General features: G+C 48.2%; 2 protein-coding genes across 2 annotated transcripts in view; one reads left to right on the top strand and one right to left on the bottom strand.

The window, feature by feature from the left end:
* SF3A1 (splicing factor 3a subunit 1) overlaps positions 1-13,484 on the top strand; it is a 418,137-nt gene that overhangs the window by 286,931 nt on the left and 117,722 nt on the right. The gene's annotated exons all lie outside the window — the stretch shown is intronic.
* The window catches only part of SEC14L2 (SEC14 like lipid binding 2), a 38,444-nt gene that overhangs the window by 2,983 nt on the left and 21,977 nt on the right, over positions 1-13,484 (bottom strand). Inside the window, exons 6-10 of the mRNA XM_063143730.1 lie at positions 12,194-12,289; positions 10,809-10,869; positions 10,296-10,379; positions 5,875-5,981; positions 3,337-3,476 (exon numbers count right to left, since the gene is read on the bottom strand). Coding sequence (XP_062999800.1) covers positions 3,337-3,476; positions 5,875-5,981; positions 10,296-10,379; positions 10,809-10,869; positions 12,194-12,289 — 488 coding nt within the window. The remainder of the gene's footprint in view (positions 1-3,336; positions 3,477-5,874; positions 5,982-10,295; positions 10,380-10,808; positions 10,870-12,193; positions 12,290-13,484) is intronic.

Raw genomic sequence — 13,484 nt, 5'->3', positions numbered from 1 at the left:
CCTCAGCTCACCAGAGACCCCACTGCGGCCTCGGTACCAAGGGACCAACGTCCTAAACTCAGCATCAATACAGAGTGTACCGACACTGAAGTGGGGATGGTGGGTGGGTCGTGTGACTGCACAGATGACCACTAGAAGACCTACAGTTACAGGCAAGCAACCTGTTTTTTCTTCTTCGTGGTCTCTGTGCATCACACACATGGGTGACTAACAAGCTCCCTGTCGTGTTTCTCAGAACGCTCCTGCTTTTGATGGGAGGCAAATGACGAGGCTTGCTAAGTAATCAACAAAGCTTTTATTAAGCAACAAACGTCTCTTCTACTTGTATAGAGTCTAACCTCTTGGAAACGTCCCCCTAGGCAAAACTATGCAAACTAAGCAAGGCAATTATCGGTTCAAGACAAATAAGAAGCTACTTCTCAAACACCCGTAACTTCAGAGCACCTCGTGCAGTGGCAGGTTCTGGCATAATCTCTCTGACTTTCTCACGCCTTCCTTACGCGCCGTGCATTTCAGCTTCCGGCGGACCCTAGCATCAGCTAGCTTGTCGAGACACTCACACCCAGAAGAAGGCTCACTTCCCACCGAGTGTGTAGGATTTGGCCTTGAGGAGATAAGCTCTAGAGAGGGCTGACTCCCAGCTGGGGAATCGCCCATGAGAGCTTCCTCTCCCACTGGTCCAGGCTGGCTGGTGTCTGGCGCTGCGTCTTCTAGTTCTGAATAGGATTCTGATTGATGAAACATCTTCTCCCAAAACAGGGGCAGTAGACAGTAGACATGACACTCCCTTCCCGGAGGTGGGCAGGTGTCTTTCATGCAAAACAGAAGACAGGACCGCTCTCCCAAAGGAGTAATCCGCTCAGGATTGAACATCCAGTTTATAATGTCGAACAAACGTTGTTGGGTCTCGACCACATCGCTGCTCAACAGAGTTCCAGGACGGGGACTTCCCGCTCTAAGGCCAATGACATCACCACTGCTCTTGTAGAATGCAGCTTAATCGAAGCAGGCGGGTCCAATTTTGCCAACTGATATGCTAGTGTTATAGTGCACATAATCCATGAAGAGAATCTCTGTGCAGATACAGGAGACCCCCTTTTCTTCTTTCCATGGAAAGGAAAGGAACCTCTCGTGCAAGCACTGAGTCATTACTGACTGGGATGCCAGCTTTCGCTGACGTTTTCTTGGCAGGCCTTACAGCGGGGTGGTTTGCCATTGCCTTCCCTGGCCATTATTACCTTTCCCCCAGCTAACTGGGTACTCATTTTACCGACCTCAGGAGGATGGGAGGCTGAGTCGACCCGAGCCGGCTGCCTGAAACCAGCTTCCACTGGGATTGAACTCAGGCCATGGGGAGAGTTTCAGCTGCAGAAACTGCTGCTTTACCGCTCTGCGCCACACGAGGCTCTTCTTTCCATAGCATACAAATAAATGTTGTGACCGTCAAAAAGGCTCCATACAGGTCTTATAGAATGCGAGAGCTCGTCGAACGTCTAACATCTGCAAAGTGGTCTCCAGAGGTGATGATGGAGACGGAACAAAGGCAGGCAAGACAATGTCCTGGTTAACATGGAAATTAGAGACAACATTTGGTAAAAAAAATTGTATGTCTGGCCGAAGAACAACCTTATCCTTGTGAAAAACCAAGTAAGGTTCATCGACCGATAGCTCACTTGCTCTCCTGGCCGATGTGATTGGCTACCAGAAAGACCACTTTTCAAGTAAGTAGGCGTATGTCCAATGTAGCTAAAGGTTCAAATGGTTTAGCTATCAAGGCGTGAAGAACCACTGAAAGGCTCCATGAGGGTAGAGGAACTTTCGTAGGTGGATTGAGATTCAGCAAACCCTTCCAAAAAACGTTTAACAAGGGGATGAGCAAAGACTGAAAATCCTTCTACTGAAGCATAAAAGATCGAAATTGCTGCTTAGTAAACTCATATGGATGATAACTTTAGACCCTTATGAAATAGAATAAAAAGGACAGGATCTGGTGAACAGAACATTGAACAGGATGAAACTTTTTAAGGAGAGCGAAATCAGTAAATGCTTTCCACTTTTGGTTGTGTCGCAGTTTTCAAGGGTGCGTCTGATATCTTCTGAATCTGTGGTCAAGATGGTCCTTCGTTTACAGAGACTTCAGCCTCCAAACTGTCAAGCGTGGAGTATCAAGGTCTGGGGGTTGAACCTGGCCTTGATGGAAGACGGTAAAAATGATCCTGAGATTTGTTGGGGGGGGGGGGAACCACCCTGGTTTGGGCCACCATGGAGTCCGAATTATCCAGACCGTATTGTCTGCCATGATCTTCGCTAAGACCTTTGTCAGCAGAGGAAACGGAGGAAGGAAAAAGAAGAGTTTGTTGCTCAACTTCAGGAGAAAATCATCTCACAATCCTGGCCCAAGTCCTGTTCTCCTGCAAAACTATCTGCAGACCGAATTGTTTGCTGTTGCGAAGAGGTCTGTGGCTGGCGTGCCCCATATGTTGAATACGTCATGAACGACCTGTGGATGTATCTGCTGTTTGTGAGACAAGGTGATTTCTCTGCTCAGGCGGTCCGCTATCTCGTTGTCTTGCCCTAAAATGTGTATAGCCATCACTGTAATATTTTGACGAATGCACCATTCAAGAGTTTGAACGGTTCACTTGGTCAATGACGTTGATTTCGTTCCTCCTTGTTTGTTGAGATAAAAAACTATGGTTGTGTTGTTTGGTGTCATTTGAACATGATGACCTTGTAGTTCTGTATCAAATGGCCTTATAGGCCCCTTCCAACTCTACTATTCTATGATTCCATTTGAAAAAATCACAGCCTGGAGACGAACACGCTCCTGAAGATGCAGCCGCAATGGCGGTCAAAGAACACTCCTAGCCATGTGGAGTAGTGGGGGGGGGGGGAGGTTCCCGCCCAAAATCCTCAATGGAAGGTTCCCGAATCAAAGCTCTGCTTGTGTGATGCACATGTGTGTGGTGCACAGAGACCACGGAAAAGAATAGTACAAGCACGGAACTGTTCTGTCATCCCTTGTGACAGGCAAGCATACAGCGACCTTGGTTTAAAGCCCTGGTCCTTATATGTGAAAGAGGGAGCATGGGGTAGTGGTTAGAGCGTCAGAGTAGGACTGGAAAGACTTGGGGTCAGGTCCCCCGTCACTGGGTGACCTTGGCCAGTTACTCCCTCTCAGCCTCATCCACCTCACAGGGTTGTTGTGGGGACAAAGAGATGGAGAGAGAGAGAGAAAGAGAGGGACCTTACCCCGAGCTCCTTGAAGCATCGGATAAAAAAGTAATCAGTTAAAATAGGTGTTCACCCTCAATATTTAGTCCCACCTTGGCTTACCTAAGGACACAGCCTGGAAAGAGGATCTCGTATTCCACCTGCTGAGAGGACCCCCGGTTCACCATCACCGAATGTTCATACTGTTGCTTCAGCTGGTCTCGCACATAGTACTTCTTCGGGACTTCACCCCCGTAATTGAGCTGCATACAAAACCACATCAGCGTGAGCTCAGAGGCGGGAGGTGTCTCTTCTCCCATATCCAAAGAAGGGCTGCAGCCTGGCCATTGGTACTTAGGTGCTCCGGGACGAAACCCTTCCACGATCCCTAAAGAAACAGCTGTGGCATCTGTCAAGGATTGGTCCTGGATCGAGAGAGCAAAGCCTCCACCACTGGAAAGTCTGAAGGGAGGGAGGGGGGGCCTGTGGCGTTACCCACATTTCTATTCCCTTAGGTATGTCTGCATGAGGATGTCTAGAGAGTGCGGAATGTTGGACTGAGTGGGTGTGGCTGGTGATGCGGTGGAAAGGGGGAGGAGTCTATATTTGGGGGAGCTGAGTGGTTGGAGGGGTTCGGTTGGTGATGGGGTTTGGAGGATAGATGTGTTTAACTGTGGGATTCCTTGTCAGGAGTTGTGTGAGGAGTGAGTGAAAATAAGATCATAGGGACTAAGGATTGTTATTATTAGATTGGTTACTACCAGTATTCTTAAGAAGAGGCAGGATTTGAATAGAATTCGAAGGAACTAAGAACTGTAAAACAACAATAAACATTTTATTTTTATTTTGCTACTATAAAACCACGTGTCAGTTTGGCTGTGTCTCCTGCTCTATTGGTTCATAAATAAACACATTACATTAAACGTTCAGCCTGCTATATTCACAAAAAAGCCCTTTCCAAATCTCCCTACCTTTTCCCTCTGCTATAAGGGAAAGGTTATACTTTTCTTTTTACCCCTTCCTCAGGTATTTAAGTGGTGGTGCTTAGCCTGAGGGAGGTGTGCGTGTCAGAGCCTTGTGTGTGAGGTGGCGTCGTCGCAGAGGGCTTTCAGAGCAGCTAGGAATCATTGGGCTGCAGTGGAGGCACACAAGGAAAATAGGACCACTGTCAGCCTACCTGAGAAGTTGGCTGCACTCCAGCTCTATCTCGCCTTACCCTCTGACCTATGAACTGCGATCTCGGCTTTGGTTCGCCGTCTGGACTACAGGTCTATCTCGCCTTACCCTCTGACCTATGAACTGCGATCTCGGCTTTGGTTCGCCGTCTGGACTCCAACTCTATCTCGCCTTACCCTCTGACCTATGAACTGCGATCTCGGCTTTGGTTCGCCGTCTGGACTCCAACTCTCTCGCCTTACCCTCTGACCTATGAACTGCGATCTCGGCTTTGGTTCGCCGTCTGGACTCCAGCTCTATCTCGCCTTACCCTCTTGACCTATGAACTGCGATCTCGGCTTTGGTTCGCCGTCTGGACTCCAGCTCTATCTCGCCTTACCCTCTGACCTATGAACTGCGATCTCAGCTTTGGTTCGCCGTCTGGACTCCAGCTCTATCTCGCCTTACCCTCTGACCTATGAACTGCGATCTCGGCTTTGGTTCGCCGTCTGGACTACAGGTCTATCTCGCCTTACCCTCTGACCTATGAACTGCGATCTCGGCTTTGGTTCGCCGTCTGGACTCCAACTCTATCTCGCCTTACCCTCTGACCTATGAACTGCGATCTCGGCTTTGGTTCGCCGTCTGGACTACAGGTCTATCTCGCCTTACCCTCTGACCTATGAACTGCGATCTCGGCTTTGGTTTGCCGTCTGGACTCCAGCTCTATCTCGCCTTACCCTCTGACCTATGAACTGCGATCTCGGCTTTGGTTCGCCGTCTGGACTCCAGCTCTATCTCGCCTTACCCTCTGACCTATGAACTGCGATCTCGGCTTTGGTTCGCCGTCTGGACTCCAGCTCTATCTCGCCTTACCCTCTGACCTATGAACTGCGATCTCGGCTTTGGTTCGCCGTCTGGACTCCAACTCTATCTCGCCTTACCCTCTGACCTATGAACTGCGATCTCGGCTTTGGTTCGCCATCTGGACTCCAACTCTATCTCGCCTTACCCTCTGACCTATGAACTGCGATCTCGGCTTTGGTTCGCCGTCTGGACTCCAACTCTATCTTGCCTTACCCTCTGACCTATGAACTGCGATCTCGGCTTTAGTTCGCTGTCTGGACTACAGGTGTATCTCGCCTTACCCTCTGACCTATGAACTGCGATCTCGGCTTTGGTTCGCCGTCTGGACTCCAGCTCTATCTCGCCTTACCCTCTGACCTATGAACTGCGATCTCGGCTTTGGTTCGCCGTCTGGACTCCAGCTCTATCTCGCCTTACCCTCTGACCTATGAACTGCGATCTCGGCTTTAGTTCGCTGTCTGGACTCCAGCTCTATCTCGCCTTACCCTATGACCTATTAACTGCGATCTCGGCTTTGGTTCGCCGTCTGGACTCCAGCCCTCTCTGTTTCCCCCAGTTCAGGCAACCTGACTTTCCGGCTGCCAGGAACCAACCCTGCAGCCAGGGCTCAGGAACTCAGCAATCCATGAATGTCCGTACCTTGGTCTTACATTTGGGGTCCCCATCTGGGTCCGTGAGAGTCCCCCCATATTCCACAGGGATCTCCTTGGGGTCAATGTACTTTTGCAAGATCTCCTTCCAGTTAGCTAAGGGAAAGGGGGGGAAATGGGTTACTGTTTTGTAACAGAATTGTTTTCCCAGCACCCAAGTTGACTGGCCAAGTGAAACCCTTGTTAACACAAGGATATAGGAATACCCTTGCAGTAACAGTTGTTTTTCTTCTGAGTGATACCAACAGTTATGTGACACATAAAGTGGCTTTGTTTGCAGTGGCAGCAGAAAAGTTACGGAAGAGAGAACTAGACAACATTGCCATAAACTAGGGTGACCGTATGAAAAGGAGGACAGGGCTCCTGTAGCTTTAACAGTTGCATAGAAAAAGGAATTTCAGCAGGTGTCTTTTGTATGCATGCAGCACCTGGTGAAATTCCCTCTTCATCACAACAGTTAAAGCTGCAGGAGCGATACTAGACTGACCAGATTTAAAAGAGGGCAGGGCTCCTGCAGCTTTCACTGTTGTGATGAAGAAGAAACCTCACCAGGTTCTCCATATATACAAAGGACACCTGCTGAAATTTCCTTTTCAATACAACTGTTAAAGACACAGGAGCCATTTCCTCCTTTTCATAGGGTCATCCTACATAAACTGCCATGGAGATTCAGACTGCTGAGTGAAAGCTGAGTTTTAGTTATGGTAGGGTAACCATACGAAAAGGAGGACAGGGCTCCTGTATCTTCAACAGTTGCATAGAAAAGGGAATTTCAGCAGGGGTCATTTGTATGCATGTTGCACTTGGTGAAATTTCCTTTTCATCACAACAGTTAAAGCTGCAGGAGCTATACTGCAGCTATACTGTGACCAGATTTAAAAGAGGGCAGGGCACCTGCAGCTTTAACTGTTGTATTGAAAAGAGAATTTCAGCAGGTGTCATTATGGAGAATCTGGTGAAATTCCCTCTTCATCACAACAGTTAAAGGTGCAGGAGCTACACTAGAGTGACCAGATTTAAAAGAGGGCAGGGCAACTGCAGCTTTAACTGTTGTGATGAAGAGGGAATTTCACCAGGTTCTCCATATATACCACCTCCCTAGGTAACTGGTTCCATTGTCGGACTGCTCTAACAGTCAGGAAGATTTTCCTGATGTCCAGCCGGAATCTGGCTTCCTGTCACTTGAGCCCGTTATTCCGTGTCCTGCACTCTGGGAGGATCGAGAAGAGATCCTGGCCCTGCTCTGTGTGACAACCTTTTAAGGATTTGAAGAGTGCTATCATGTCTCCCCTCAGTCTTCTCTTCTCCAGGCTAAACATGCCTGATTCTTTCAGTCTCACCTCATAGGGCTTTGTTTCCAGGATCCATCTTGTGCCCTGCAGGGTTCCCTTGGCAACCATCTCCCTTTCCCATGCCTCACTCATGGGCAAAACCGTTGAAGAGGTCAGTGGCCTTGCAGTTGAGTAACGCTGTTGGGTCACTGACACAGGGAGGCCTCTGGAGGCAAACATTCTTCATGCCAACCAGGTGAGCCCAAAGCAGCAGGGATTTCCAGAAGGCCACAGTGTAGAAGAGCAATGCTCCCTCCGCCTAAGAACAGCGTGCCTGGTCTGAATTCAGGCCAGGGTCCCACAGCCAAGCCATGGCAAGGATTGGATGCTTAAGAGAGTGTACCATACTTGGGTGCCAACAGAGTAGATCTGTGTTCCCTTTCTTAACAAAACTGAATATGTAGGAGACAAACAGGTTTATATTTATTTATTGCATTTTTTCCTCCAAGGAACCCAAGGCGGCGTACATAATCCTCCTCCTCCTCTCCATGTTATCCTCACAACAACAACCCTGTGAGATGGGTTGGGCTGAGAGTGTGTGACTGGCCCAAAGTCACCCAGTGGGTTTCCATGACCGAGTTGGGACTAGAACCCAGGATCTCCTGACTCCCAGCCCAACTACACCACACTGGCTCTCAAATACAAACCACAAATACAAATTTGTGATTTGTATTTATGAATCTTTGTACTGACCAGTCAGAACTATTCATTATTATTTTTTACAAAATCCTCCCAAGGTTGCATATAAAACTTAAAGCAATGATTTATTTTTTTTAAAAAATGTAATATATGGCTTGCATATATTTTCCCTTATACCTCAATTTCGTAAAAGGGTTAATACTCGGTTTTAAAGAACAGCAAGCTAAACATTTAGGGAAGGGCCCTAGAATATCAGGGGAGGGGTCGAAACCATTTTTGTGTCTCAGTTGGGGACTGAACTCTGGATTAGAGTTAGAAATAACTGAGTGCTGGTTTCCTGAATGGATCCATTCATGTTGCCCAGAATAAAGAGAGCCCTTTTGTCGGCCACTGCAGAGTCTAAACAAGCACGTGGAAAGAGGATAAGGGAGCTTCCCTCTAGCACAAGATGCAGGGAGAGATTCGAGAGGAAGACGGAGCCAACAGCCCGATTCAGATATCACACAGTAAACCACAACTGCTGAAACTTCGGGCTTACTGTGAATGGGAAAAATTACTGGTTCACACCATTCAACTACTCCTGCCTGGATCCTCCATCCGTGCTTCGTTTCACGTAACATCCAAACCGAGATTTCTGGGTTGTTTCTCTCCAACAAGCCAGAATCATAAGCCAAAGAAAGGATTTCAGATTCCCAATTGTTTAACAATGCCCGTAACACAATGACACCCATACCCTAGGCCAGCCTTCCTCAACCTGGGGCGCTCCAGATGTGTTGGACTACAACTCCCAGAATGCCCCAGCCAGCTTTTGTGCAGTGTTCCAGCCTCTAAAAGGTTGAAACGACTCACCTTAATTTACGGGCAGTGAGAGCTTTAAGCTAAAATATGCTGGGATTTTGGATTTTGGGGCATGGGGTTTTGCCCTGCCCCAGCCACCACTAGAGTGTGGAATTTGGCCCCTGCTCCAGAATATGTTTCTGCATCCTTGCTCTAGAACAGCCTTCCTCAACCTGGGGCGCTCCAGATGTGTTGGACTGCATCTCCCAGAATGCCCCAGCTGGCTGGGGCATTCTGGGAGATGCAGTCCAACACATCTGGAGCGCCCCAGGTTGAGGAAGGCTGCCCTAGGCCTAGGGGATGGGCAACCCCTGGACATTTTGGCCTAAAACTCCCATCAGCTGACACCAAGGGCTACACTGGTTAGGAATGATGGGAGTTGCAAGCCAAAAGATCCGGAGGGCCAGTAGTTGCCCAATTATCCTGCTGAAATGAAGGGGAGAATCGAGGGGTAGGATGACAGTGAGCTGCACTCCCCAGAAGGAATCCCGGGGACTCAGAATTCTATCATTCCAAGTCGTTCGAACCAGAAGGTTCAAACATGTAACACTGATTCTGGTCCACTTGCATTGGCTGCCTATACATTTCCAAGCCCAATTCAAGGTGCTGGTTTTAACCTACAAAGTCTTACACAACTTGGGACCACAATGCCTGATGGAACGCCTCTCCCAACATGAACCTACCCGTACCCTACACTCCGCATCTAAGGTCCTCCTCCGAGTGCCTACTCCGAGGGAAGCTCGGAGGACGGCAACAAGGGAGAGGGCCTTTTCGGTGGTGGCCCCCTGACTGTGGAATGATCTCCTCGACGAGGCTCATCTGGCGCCAACATTGTTATCTTTTCAGCACCAGATCAAGACTTTTCTCTTCTCCCAGGCATTTAACAACATATGCCAAGTTTTTTTTTTTTTTAATGGACCCCAGAACTGTTGTTGTTAAATGGATACTGTGGTTTTTATATTTTGGATGGTTTTAAATGTTGTATACTTTTTAATGTTCACTGTTTTAAACTTTTGTAAACCGCCCAGAGAGCTTCGGCTATGGGGCAGTATATAAATGTAATAAATAAATAAATAAATAAATTTCGCACCGGCTCCGTTTGGTGGGTTGCAGTTCTAATAAAAAGCCAGGCAGCTGCTCTCCTCTTCCAGGAGATGCTTCATTAGGCTCCAATTCTGTTCACGGAGTGTGCACGCGCATGCAACGCCGAGAAGAAAAAGCGTGTCCCTCAGGTGAAAGCTCTGCCCCACAGATATTACATCTTATTCCCATCTCACAGGTATATAGGGGGAACTGCTCTTCCGAACGGAATGTTGGGAATTCTTATTTATGGTGCAGTCCTACGCATGTTTTTGTGAACCGCCCGGAGAGCTTCAGCTATTGGGCAATATAGAAATGCAATAAATAAATAAATAAAATGATTCGACAGAAAAAAGTGCTGGCTGGGGAACGCTGGAAATTGTAGGGCTTTTCCCTGTCTAAACATGCATAGGATTGTGCCTTTAATTGGCGTTACTTGCCACATTCCTTTTTCGTGCAACCCTCTTTTTCTTCCCGGCTGCAGCAAGAAATGATGGGACCGCCGAAACGAGGCGCTACTCACCTCCCAAGACAACTAACTTCTTGCGAGTGTCTTCGCTCAGAAAGTGTTTCACCAGGTTGTAAGCCACGGGGAATAGCCTGGGAGCTGTAGCGGGGGGGGGGGGGAAAGGGGGGGAGTGAATGCATGGCATTATTATTATTATTATTATTATTATTATTATTATTTTTATTTGTATCCCACCTTTTGCCCAATACTGGGCCTCAAGGCGGTCTTACAAAGTTTAAAACATACATTGTAAAACCTACAAAAAGAAAATGTAAAAAAAAAATGTTTAAAATACACAACAAAATTGTAAGACATTAACATAGATGGAGGGCCAGATTATTCTCCAAAAGCCTGCTGGAACAAAACAATTTTAGCCTGCTTCTGAAAGCCCATCAAGGAGGGAGCCAGCCTAGCTTCCCCGGGAAGTGAGTTCCAACGCACTGGAGCAGCCACCGAGAAGGCCCTCTCCCAACAGTAGGGAGATCCAGATTTTCTATGCCCATGTGCCCGGCCCAGGGAAGGGTTTACCTTTAATAACAAAGAGGCGCTTAAGGGATTCTGGATAGTTGTCTTCATACATGCCAAGAAGCTGAAAGCATAGAGAAGCAAAATCAAGAAAGAACATTGGGTGGTGGTCCTTGGTCAGTCTAGCCCACATCTACCATCGAACAGCAATATAAGGTTTAGAAATGCAACACACAATACTTTCCATGATCCTGCAAAAATACAGAATGCAGCTGCCAGCATGAGTTCAGCGCACAAAAGGTTGGTTTTAGACTGGCCCACCTCTAACAAGACCTAAACAGCTTGGGGACAGTGTTTCCACATACCTATTAAAAGTGTAGCCGGTTGTTTATAGATATTCCTTCTGTTCGTTTATTTTTTAAAACACCCCCGTCACTTGGAGGAGCCCGGCAGTTCTTCCTGAATGCCTACTGGAGACCATGTGACCTTGCCCTCTCCGCTAGGCATTCAGGAAGAACTGTAGGGCTGGATCTACACTACTGCTTTAAAACGCTTTATAACAGTTATAAAGCGCTTTAACTGCTTTAAAGCACTATAAAACTGTTATAAAGCGCTTTAAAGCAATAGTGTAGATCCAGCCCTGGGCTCCTGCAATTTATTTTATTTTACATTGAAAGAAGACCACTCAAAACTTCCTACACTTAAAAAGGTATGTAGAAACCCTGTCCCCCTCCCCAAAGAGAAATTTCTCCAAAATTCTCACCTCTCCCAGCCTCTTTTCCCAGCGTTTTTGTGTCCCCCACCCACGAAATACTAAAAATAGAATAATCGAATTTTTCGCCACAGCTCTCCTGAGACCATGCGAATTTGCAGAATGCAAACAGAACACCACACTATTTGCTCATGTTTAACACACCGAAAATGATCCCTTACCTCAGGTTGCAGAACCTCTTTTAGCCCGAAGGCAGAATTCCATTTCGGAGAGGTTCTCGGGGGCCACATTTCAGGGGAGGGTGGGTGGGTAGATGAGGCTACACTACAAAATATACCACCATGTTGTAGCTTAAAGCTCTGACTCCCAGTAGCAAACCTTAGGAGAAGCGTTTCCACCTCTTAGAATGGGGAGACGTTAAAAATCCACGCAACTATTGATGGTTGGGGAAGGGTTGGGCCCTTGTGGGGGGCCACACTTGGCCCCAGGGCCTAAGGTTCCACACCCCTGCCCTACCTGCATTTTTAAGCGGTACCATCCACTCTCAGGAGGGTTGAACCCCCTTGCTCTTTGCAAAGCTCCAGCTTTCAAGTTGGTTGGGCGCCCCAAGCTTAAAGCGATGAACCCAGCGGGGTTCGTCCACAGATCCAGGAGAGCCCACTCAACCTGCAGACCAACCAAACTGGGGGGCCAGATTTCTCGCCCCGGAACACAGCGGCCTCCGCGGTGGCCTCACCTCTCCGTAGGCCTCAACGGCCGGCTTCCAGAGATGCCTCAGGCCCAGCCCTTCAAAATCGTAGATCATCATGATGGTTTCAACCTTCTTCCCAAGCTGGATAAAGGAACAAAGGGGGAGATGAGGGAGACGAGAAGGAGAAAATTTAGAACGTGTTTTAAATAGAAACATTGGCAGCCATTTCCTACGTCAGGCTTCCCCAACCTGGCGCCTTCCAGAGAGATGGGACTACAACTCCCAGAATAGCTAGGCTGGCTGAGGGATTCTGGGAGTTGCAGTCCCATCTCTCTGGAAGACGTCAAGTTGGGAAGCCGGACCACCACATTTCACAGAATCATAGAATAGCAGAGTTGGAAGGGGCCTACAAGGCCATCGAGTCCAACCCCCTGCTCAATGCAGGAATCCACCCTAAAGCATCCCTGACAGATGGTTGTCCAGCTGCCTCTTGAAGGCCTCTAGGGTGGGAGAGCCCACCACCTCCCTAGGTAACTGGTTCCATTGTCGTACTGCTCCAACAGTCAGGAAGTTTTTCCTGACGTCTAGCTGGAATCTGGCTTCCTTAAACTTGAGCCCGTTATTCTGTGTCCTGCACTCTGGGAGGATCGAGAAGAGATCCTGGTCCTTAGCAATGAAGAATTCTACCCAATGCCTTTTGCCTTCGGCCTCACCCACCATGCGGCCCCCGAGAGCGTCTCCAAAATGGAATGCGGCCTACTCGGCCATGGAAATCCACTGGGTGAATTTGGGCCAGTCACAAACTCTCAGCCCAACCCACCTCACAGGGTTGTTGTTTTGAGGATAAAAATGAAGAGGAGGATTATGTACGCCGCCTTGGGTTCCTTGGAGGAAGACAGGCGAGATATAAATGCAAAAATAAATAAATAAAATCACCTTCCATTTGTAGCCGTCTGTGCTTCCTCACTCATGGTTCCATCTTGTTTCTTACCACACACACACAAAAAGCTATTCAAGGAGAAAGCGAAACTTGCCGCGGTCTCCTGCTGTGTGCAGGAAAAGCAGCACAATAAAAACGCCCACGTGGTCGTTGCTGCTTCCTCTTTCTTTCCCTATGTAAATAAATTGTTGCCGTTGTGGGACAGCAGCAAGAGGCCATCGCAACAGTAGGGAAATGTGAAAATCCACCCCTCTGATGACACTCCTAGGCAGACTCTGCCTAAACTGACGGCAGCAGTCCAAAGTTTGAGCGTCCAGATAAACATTTTGTGCCGCCTTGTCAGTCAGCCCACGGCTAGGGAGTGTTTGTTCCTCCCGGATGAAGGCAGAGCTCTTC

This window comes from Elgaria multicarinata, chromosome 18 (genome assembly GCF_023053635.1).
Source record: "Elgaria multicarinata webbii isolate HBS135686 ecotype San Diego chromosome 18, rElgMul1.1.pri, whole genome shotgun sequence".
NCBI classification, from domain to species: domain Eukaryota; kingdom Metazoa; phylum Chordata; class Lepidosauria; order Squamata; family Anguidae; genus Elgaria; species Elgaria multicarinata.
This window is presented reverse-complemented; position numbering and strand designations above follow the sequence as displayed.